General features: G+C 62.7%; 1 protein-coding gene across 1 annotated transcript; it reads right to left on the minus strand.

Moving 5' to 3' along the window:
- On the minus strand, positions 1–2,605 carry NPTX1 (neuronal pentraxin 1). Its single transcript, XM_058852456.1, has 5 exons — positions 2,132–2,605; positions 1,565–1,772; positions 870–1,114; positions 602–781; positions 1–519 (listed from the first exon to the last, which is right to left on the minus strand). Exons 1-5 carry the CDS (start codon positions 2,573–2,575, stop codon positions 298–300), a joined length of 1,299 nt encoding a protein of 432 aa, XP_058708439.1. The 5' UTR covers positions 2,576–2,605; the 3' UTR covers positions 1–297.
- Between the last annotated feature and the right edge of the window lie 6,625 nt (positions 2,606–9,230).

Genomic DNA, 9,230 nt, shown 5'->3' on the forward strand with positions numbered 1-9,230 from the left:
TTTCAGGCGCCGGTGCCCGAGGAAAGCGGCGGCGAAGCGGGGGCCGGGCCGGGGGGCGGCGGGGGGGCGCAGCCGCGCCAGGCCAAGGCACGCAGGCGTTGAAGGACGTTGGCAAGACAGAAACCGGAGGGTCGTGGGGCTCCGGGGGCGGGCGCCCCGCTGCCGGGGCATCCCTGCTCCCGGGACAAGTCGGGTGGCTTCGTTCTCGGTTGTTTTTGCGCAAAAGAAGGAGGAGAAATAAATAAATAAATAAATAAAAGAACCCGCTGAGGAGGTTTCTCTCGCTTGTCCGTGGCCCTAGTTGAGCTGGCGACAGGCCTCGAAAGTCCACTTGGTGGCCCCGCCGTAGATGTCGATGTTGGCCTCGGCCCAGGCGATGACGTTGCCCGCGAGTGCCTTGGAGCTGCAGGTGGCCAGGCCATAAACCTCCCCCGGGCTCAGCTTGCGGTCCCACACGTTGAAGTGGGCCAGCTCCCCCACGAAGGCCTGCGTGGCATCGAAGCCTCCGCCCAGCGTGTCCTGCGGAGGAGCCGCCGTCAGCGGGGGTGGCCCCGGCCGCGCCCCCGGGGACACCGAGCCAGCGGGGACCCCCGGCCCTTACCTGCTCCTGGCCCAGGACCAGCACGCCCTGGGGCTTGATGGGGTGGTAGGGGGCCAGGTTCTCGCCGTTGCCCGTCTGGGTGCCGTCCTGGTAGGCTTCCCACACTCCGTCCCGCGTGGTCCAGGTGACACAGATGTGGTGCCACTTGCCGTCGTTGATGGCGAAGGGCAGCTTGGCCACCTGCGGGCAGGGGGTCAGGGGGGTGCACGCCGGGGTCCCCCCGCGCTGCCCCCCAGCCCAGCGCCCTCCCCACGCCCCGGGGCCGTACCTTGTCATTGATGAGGATCTCCATGGGGTTGTTGCCCCACTCGATGAGCACCAGCTCGTTGGCCTGCCCGGGCACAGCGTAGGAGAAGGGGGTGCCCATGCCGGGAGAGGCGCTGGATTTGATCCACATGCAGATGCTGAAGGCGTACATCTCGGGCAGGCTCTTCTTCACCTTGGCGTACATGTAGTTGGTGCGCAGGGGGAAGGTGAGCTGGAACCTGTCCGGGGGCCGGTTGTCCTTCTGGCCTGTGGGAGAGCAGGGCCGGTGGGCTCCTGCCGGGCCCCCTTTCTGCCCCTTTGGGGGTTCCCCCCCTCCCCACCCCGTTATGTAACGGGCCTTGAGATGGCAGCGAGGAGCAAATCCCTCCGGCGCCGCGCGGCTCCCTAATCCCCGGGGCGGGCAGCGCCCGGAGCATCCCCGGCTGCGGAGCCCGCGGGCACCGGCTGCCTCGGGAATCACCGAGCGAGGCTTTGGGCTCAGAGGGACCTTAACGATCGGGCAGCTCCAACCCCTGCCACGGGGGAAGCCAAGCCGGGGGACAGGGATCGCTCCCGGGGTGGGCAACGGGACGGGCTCGGCAGATCCGCCCGCGGGAGCGGCCCCGCATCGTCCGGCAGCGCCCGGTCCCCAGCGGCGGGGGAGCTCCGGGAGCCGGCCCGGGGGTCCCGCGGGCGGGGGTGGCCAGCGCCCGGTACCTTTCTCCAGGTCGCTGATGCGCTGGTGCAGAGAGGTGAGGGTGCTCTCGATCTTGCCGCGCTCCTCGGACTCGTTGCGGGGGCTGAGCTTGCCCTCCTCCAGGCTGTTCACCCGCGACAGCACCTGCTTCTCCAGGTCATCGATCTTGTTCTGCAGGATGTCCTTCAGGTTGTTGGTCTGGCTGGAGGAGTTCATCCTGCTGAACTGCTGCAAGGGGCGAGCAGAGGAGCGGGCTGTTACCACCGGGCAGCGGCTCCCGGTGCCCGGCTCCGCGGCTCTCCCGGTGCCCGGCTCCCGGTGCCCGGCTCCGCGGCTCCCCCGGTGCCCGGCTCCGCGGCTCTCCCGGTGCCCGGCTCCCGGTGCCCGGCTCCGCGGCTCTGCCGGTGCCCGGCTCCCGGTGCCCGGCTCCGCGGCTCTCCCGGTGTCCGACGCTCGGTTGCCCGGCTCCCCTGACGCCCAGCTCCCGGTGCCCGGCTCCGCGCTCCCGGTGCTGGGATGCGCGGCTGCCCCGGCTCCCCGTGTCTCCCGGTGCCCGGCTGTGCGGCTCCCGGGCTCTCCTCGCGTACCTCCAGGTTCTCCAACCGGGTTTTCAGGGACTGCAGCGTCTGCCCCAGCTGGCTGAGGGTCTCGGCGGCTGCCGGCCGCGACAGGTCGCCCATGGTGTTCTTGGAAAAGCCCTTCCTGCCCTTTCCCTCTCCGGGCGGCTCCAGCACGCTCTGGCTCTCGCAGCGGCCCAGCTTGGCCGTGAGCTCGCGGATCGTCTCCTTCTGGTTCATGATGGTCTCCTTCTGCTGCAGCACCGTCTCCCGCAGCTGCAGCACGGTGCTCTTCAGCTCCTCGGCCGAGCCGGTGCCCAGCGCCGAGGCGGCGCACACGTCCCCGTCCAGCGGCACCGAGGTGCACACGAAGCGCGTCTGCCCCAGCCCTTGGCCGAGCGCCGGCCCCAGCAGCAGCAGCAGCGGCGGCAGCAGCGGCAGGAGGCGGCGGCTGCCGGGCGGCCCCGCGGCCATGGCTCCGCTCGGCTCCGCTCGGCTCCGCTCGCTCCGGGCCGGCTCCGGCTCCGCTGCGGCGCCGCCGCTTTTATCGCGGCCGGGCGGGGCCGGCGGGGCGGCACGGAGCGCGGAATCCCGGCCCGCCGAGGGGGGGCCCGCGTGGGAGCGCGGCGTGAGCGAGTGACGGAGCGAGAGGTGGTGATTGTGGGAGCGTGAGAGCGCGTCCGTGTGTCCGTGTGTGTGTCCGTGTGTCCGTGTGTGTCTGTGTGTCTGTGTGTCCGTGTGTGTGTCCGTGTGTCCGTGTGTGTGTCCGTGTGTGTCTGTGTGTGTGTCCGTGTGTGTGTCCGTGTGTCCGTGTGTGTCCGTGTGTGTCTGTGTGTCCGTATGTCCGTGTGTCCGTGTGTGTCCGTGTGTGTCTGTGTGTCCGTGTGTCCGTGTGTGTGTCCGTGTGTCCGTGTGTGTCCGTGTGTGTCCGTGTGTCCGTGTGTCCGTGTGTGTCCGTGTGTGTGTCCGTGTGTCCGTGTGTGTCCGTGTGTCCGTGTGTGTCTGTGTGTCCGTGTGTGTCCGTGTGTGTCCGTGTGTCCGTGTGTGTCCGTGTGTGTCCGTGTGTGTCCCTGTGTCCGTGTGTGTGTCCGTGTGTCCGTGTGTGTCCCTGTGTCCGTGTGTGTCCGTGTGTGTCCGTGTGTCTGTGTGTCCGTGTGTGTGTCTGTGTGTCCGTGTGTGTCCGTGTGTCCGTGTGTCCGTGTGTGTCCGTGTGTCCGTGTGTCCGTGTGTGTGTCCGTGTGTGTCCGTGTGTCCGTGTGTGTCCGTGTGTCCGTGTGGGCAGAGGAGACTGTGCAGGGAGGAGCTGCGGGGATGTGCGGGGGATGAGCGTGCGGCGTGTGCGTGTGTGTGCAGATGTGTATGTACAGATGTGTACAGATGTGCAGAGTGTGCATGTACAGGTGTGTGCAGATGTGCATGTACAGGTGTGCACAGGTGTGTATGTACAGGTGTGTACAGGTGTGTATGTACAGATGTGTGCAGATGTGTATGTACAGGTGTGTGCAGATGTGCAGAGTGTGTATTTACAGGTGTGTGCGGGGTGCGCGGGGTTGGTGCCGGTGCCGGGTGTCCCCCGGGTGCCGGTGCCGGGGTCCCGGGGCTGTGGCCGCCGGTTCCCGGGCGCGGGGCAGGAGCAGCCCGTGGGTCGGGGCTGCCCGGAGCAGGGGAAGCCGCAGCGGGAGCCCCGGGATCCGGGGACGGGAGGAGCTGTGGGGCTGCCGGGCCCGGGGGGAGCCCCAGACCGGCCCCAGTCCTGCTCCCGGCGGTGCCGGGGCCCAGCCCCGCTCCGGGTGCAGGGGAGCAGTTGCTGCTTTGCTTCTTTAATGATCAGCGAAAGAACCCTGCAGGTAACGTCCGCATCTGTCCTTGGTGGGAAGAGCTCGCGGCTGTTGGAGCTGTCACTTTTCTCATCTTCAGCACTTCAGGCAAGGCCGATTCTCCCGCAGCCCCGGAGCAGCAACCCAGCAGCGTCCCCTGCCCTTGTCCCCCAATCCCTGCCCTTGTGGCCTTGGCCAGCACACCTGAGCACAAACGGGCCTGTCCCAGCTCCCTGGGCCTCTCCTGCCTGGTGGCTTTATCCTTGTCCCCTCCCTGGGGCAGGGTGTTGTGGCAGGAGGCTCCGGAGCTGCAGAGCCTGGCAGGGTAAGGGGGAGTGTGGCCCCTCAGCCCAGCTCGGCACTGCAGCAGCACATATGGCTGGGGTATTTGCATAATGCCAAGTTATCCTGTGAAATATGAAGCAATTAATTTTGATTAGGGAAGTGGGTCAGTAAAATACAAAGGGTTTCAGTTCATGGATCTGCAAAAGATAAAACACAACCGTTCCGTGGTCCTTTCCCCTTTGATCTGCCTGGAGCAGGCCCGAGGAGCCCTGGCTGGGGCTGGAGCTGCCTGAGCTGCTCCCAGCGGTTCCTGTGACTGGTTTGATGCCTTTCCTGGAGCAGGTTTTACCCAGCCCGGGAGGTTTGTGACACACTGCCGTGGTCAGGGGTGTTTCCTCCTCAAAGGCAGCTCAGCTGCCTCTCTCTGTTCTGGTGCAGTTAAAGCAGCATTTCATGGCCAAACCCAGGGGCTGGGGGTGCCAGCAGGAGGAGGAGGAGGGCAGGCTCTGATGTTCTGCTGCCCATTTATGCCAGCCCAGGGAACCCAGGGCAGTGCTGGCAAAAGTGGCAGAGGGGTCAGGAGCTGTGCCAGGGTGCTCAGCACCTCTGGGGCACCTTCAGGGGCATCCTGTGCTTTCACCACCGTCCACCCAACCTGTCCTGGTGCTCATGGGGGCTGAAGAGACCTGGGTGTCCTTTGGAGCCTTCCTGAGGCTCCTGGGTCTCGCTGCCTGGGCAGCTCAGAGCCACCTGTGGTGCTGCCCACACCTCTGGCACTGCTCCCCTCTGGGGTGCTGTGCTTTGCTGCAGGAAATTTTTGGGGAAAATCTGCATTTCCAGCAGGCTCTTCCTTCTGGCTTTATCTCCCTGGCTCCTGTCCCTGCTGTTGGCTCTCAGTGCTGAGCAGGGTTCCAGTGCAGCAGGAACAGGGCACGAGGGGGATGAGGAGGGGACAGCCCCCATGGGCTTTACTGGGCAGAGCAGTCTCCGTTCTGTGCTTGGCTTTGGGGCTTTTTGGCGAGAGGAAAAGCTGACAAGACTGCAGGTCTAATCCTTCTGCCACAGGCAGGAACACAACCCAAAAATAATGTTCCTGCAGGCGATAGAACGCCACCAGTGTAAGGCAGTGTGAGAGGCAGCGGAGTCGGGTCCCTCTCCTGCTCACATCTGCACGGTATTGACAGAGCTGAGCGTGTCACTGAACCAATTTCCCTCACAATCTTTTGTCATCCACAGCACATTATGCGGAGATGAGACCAAGGTGACAAATGCAATAAAATAAGCACTCGGATACTATGGTGATGGAGACCAGGAAATGCCTGGATGGGAAAAAACAACAAAGCTGTGCTACAAGAGATAAGCAAAATAACCCCCGTGGCTCCTAACGCAAAGAAAGAACCGGAAAACATTGATGGAGATTTCAGCTTTCCCAGAATCACTGAATCATGCACTAGGATCTGTTATTGCTTCTGTAGATTTAGGAGCTGTGTGGCTGGAATGGAGTAATGGAGCCCCTATTTTTAACTCTTCCCTCGCCTCTTCCCAAGCGCTCGGTAGCAGCTGATTTATGGCTCTGTAGCTGGAAAGAGCTGAGCGCAGCTCTCGAGGACCCTCGCAGATGATTTAGCCTTGAACAGGAGCCAGCAGGCACATTTGTGTTGGTGATGGAGGAGGATGGTTTTGGACAGCCCAGGGTGCTCCTGGCACTGTGGCCTCTGCCCGTGCAGGGGTGAGGGGTGGCAGTGTCCCCTCCACACTCACCTCAGTGCGGGAGCAGCAGAGTCACCAATGCAGAGAGGAGGGTTTTTTAAAGTGGACAAATCTCTCTAATCCCAGGAGCTGGAGCCCCAGGGAGCAGGGAGTGGAAGCTTTCTCTCCTGCTTGTGCAGCCTGCTGTACATAAACCATCTCCTGTGGGGTGATGCTGACTCCGCTGCGGAGTGGGAACGATGCGATCCATTATGGGATGAAGGCAGCTTTAAACGGGAAACAGCAATGGCCACACTTGCAGCAGCTCAGCTGCCTTTGTGCGTGCAGCTGCTGGCTGTGCCCGTGCTGCCACTGAGGCTCCTGAGGGATTGTCCCCTCCAGCCACACACCCCCATCCCCAGCAGGCTCAAAGCAGGACAGGGCAGAGGCGGTTTTGTCTGTTTTTCAATAGAAATACTTGTTCTTAGGGAAACTGCAGCAAGGACAGGGTCTCTGGTCACAGCAGCGCTGCCTGTGCAGAGCCCACATCTGGGGGACAAGACCATCTCCAAAGCCTTTTCCTTCTGCAGCTGGGCCAGGCCCAGGGAAGCAGCCCCCAGCTGCTCCGTGGCTCTGTTCAGAATGCTGTATATGCAAAATGGATTTTTTTGGTGCCTTCTAAAGGGCACAGCTGTCACTAGAGCAGCTCAGGTACGGGCACAGGCAGTGCACACTCCGTGTGTGAGATGGAGTATTCCCTTCTGTGACAGACACACTCTGGACAGGAGTTGGGAGTTTTGCTGCATTTTGCTGCAGTCTTTCTTTGCAGATCTCTCCCTCTCCGTTTCTCTCCCTCTCTCTCTCTCTCTCCCCCTCTCTCACACATTCACTCTCTTCCCTTTTCCCCTTCCCTTGCTTTCATAGTTCCCTTCACACAAGCCAGTTTCCTCCCAAATTGCCTGACATTTACACTCAGCGAGACTGGGGAGTGTGGTCTCTGTACCAGTAGGTCTCTGTGATGCTGTAGGGACACAGATCCTTTCATTACAAATAATTAATTTAGCTCTATATTGCATAACATCCTAAAAAGCTTTCTAGGGCAGTCTCATGCTAGCTGGATGCACAGTTCCTATCAATATTACATTACATTTGGGTACAACAGTTATGAAGTTTCATTAAAAATTTAATTTGTGGTACCAAACTGCAGCATCCCCTTAGAAGTGTGGCAGAGAAACGATTCCGGCTGCTGGAGCAGTGAGCTGGCATCAGCCGAAATTGCAGGGAGAGCTGCTCGGGGGCCTGGGGCGGGTGTGAGGGTCCCTGCCCCGGGCCAGGAGGGAGCTGGGGCCGGGTCCCGCCGCCTTCCTCCCCCCGAGGTGCCCTTTGGAGCAGGGGGTGAAGCTCTACCCCGAGCCCCTCGTGGCTGTGTCCCTGGGGCAGGATTTTGGGGAGGAGGGCGATGCTGGAGGAGCAGGGGGTGAAGCTCTAACCCGATCCCCCCGTGGATGCACCCCTGGGGCTGGATTTTGGGGAGGAGGGCGATGCTGAAGGAGCAGGGGATGAAGCTCTACCCCGAGCCCCTCGTGGCCGTGCCCCTGGGGCAGGATTTTGGGGAGGAGAGCGATGCCGGAGGAGCAGGGGATGAAGCTCTACCCCGAGCCCCTCGTGGCCGTGCCCCTGGGGCAGGATTTTGGGGAGGAGGGCGATGCCGGAGGATCAGGGGGTGAAGCTCTACCCCGAGCCCCCCGTGGCTGTGTCCCTGGGGCCGGATTTTGGGGAGGAGGGCGATGCCGGGGGATCAGGGGGTGAAGCTCTACCCCGATCCCCCCGTGGCTCTACCCCTGGGGCAGGATTTTGGGGAGGAGGGCGATGCCGGGGGATCAGGGGGTGAAGCTTTAACCCGATCCCCCCGTGGCCGTGTCCCTGGGGCCGGATTTTGGGGAGGAGGGCGATGCCGGAGGATCAGGGGGTGAAGCTTTAACCCGAGCCCCCCGTGGCTGTGCCCCTGGGGCCGGATTTTGGGGAGGAGGGCGATGCCGGGGGAGCAGGGATCGCCGGGGATGGGAGCCCCGGCTGGGGGAGCGCTGCCTTTGGCCGTGGCACAGCTCCCTCCCGTCCCTGCCCGCCGAGAACGGAGCTTCTCCTTCCCGGCAGCGGGGCCGGGTCATGTTTAGTTAATGAGCTTTGCTGTGACGCCTCGGCAGCGGAGCTGAATGGAGGCAGCTCCCGCATCCCACATCCCACACCCGCCCCGCCGGCTCGGAATTGATTTGTGCAGGAATTCCCCCCTGTCTGCACACACGAGCGTCACTGGAGCCGCCAGCTCCTGCTCACCATCCCTCCTGCAGCTCTGCAGCGCTGCCCGGAGCCTCCTGCAGCGAAACAGAGAGAGCTGCCGGTCTGGGATGGACCCCGGAGTGGGATGGACCCCGGAGTGGGATGGATCCTGATGTGGGATGGATCCTGATGTGGGATGGATCCCGGTGTGGGATGGATCCTGATGTGGGATGGATCCCGGCTCTGGGATGGATCCTGATGTGGGATGGATCCTGATGTGAGATGGATCCTGCTCTGGGATGGATCCCAGTATGGGATGGATCCTGCTCTGGGATGGATCCCGGTATGGGATGGATCCCGGTATGGGATGTATCCCAGAGTGGGATGGATCCTGATGTGGGATGGATCCCGGTGTGGGATGGATCCTGGCTCTGGGATGGATCCCGGTGTGGGATGGATCCTGGCTCTGGGATGGATCCTGGCTCTGGGATGGATCCCAGAGTGGGATGGATCCTGATGTGGGATGGATCCTGATGTGGGATGGATCCCGGCTCTGGGATGGATCCTGATGTGGGATGGATCCTGATGTGGGATGGATCCTGATGTGGGATGGATCCCAGTGTGAGATGGATCCTGGTGTGGGATGGATCCCGGTGTGAGATGGATCCCAGAGTGGGATGGATCCTGGCTCTGGGATGGATCCCGGCTCTGGGATGGATCCTGCTCTGGGATGGATCCTGATGTGGGATGGATCCCGGTGTGGGATGGATCCCAGAGTGGGATGGATCCTGGCTCTGGGATGGATCCCGGCTCTGGGATGGATCCTGCTCTGGGATGGATCCTGATGTGGGATGGATCCTGATGTGGGATGGATCCTGATGTGGGATGGATCCTGCTCTGGGATGGATCCTGATGTGGGATGGATCCTGCTCTGGGATGGATCCTGGCTCTGGGATGTATCCCGGCTCTGGAATGGATCCCAGTGTGAGATGGGTCCCAGCCCAGTCCTGCCCAGTCCTGGCCGTGCTGTCTGGCAGCGTTGCCCGGGGGGTGTCCCAGGG

Source organism: Poecile atricapillus, chromosome 17 (genome assembly GCF_030490865.1).
Source record: "Poecile atricapillus isolate bPoeAtr1 chromosome 17, bPoeAtr1.hap1, whole genome shotgun sequence".
Taxonomy (NCBI): Eukaryota; Metazoa; Chordata; class Aves; order Passeriformes; family Paridae; genus Poecile; species Poecile atricapillus.

Excerpts from the sequence above, each read along its gene's own strand:
- NPTX1 (XM_058852456.1), bottom strand. The coding sequence starts at position 2,575 with ATGGCCGCGGGGCCGCCCGGCAGCCGCCGCCTCCTGCCGCTGCTGCCG. Across the intron at positions 1,773-2,131 it reads CCCGGTTGGAGAACCTGGAG|CAGTTCAGCAGGATGAACTC; the intron begins GTACGCGAGGAG and ends CGCCCCTTGCAG. Across the intron at positions 782-869 it reads AGATCCTCATCAATGACAAG|GTGGCCAAGCTGCCCTTCGC; the intron begins GTACGGCCCCGG and ends CCCTGCCCGCAG.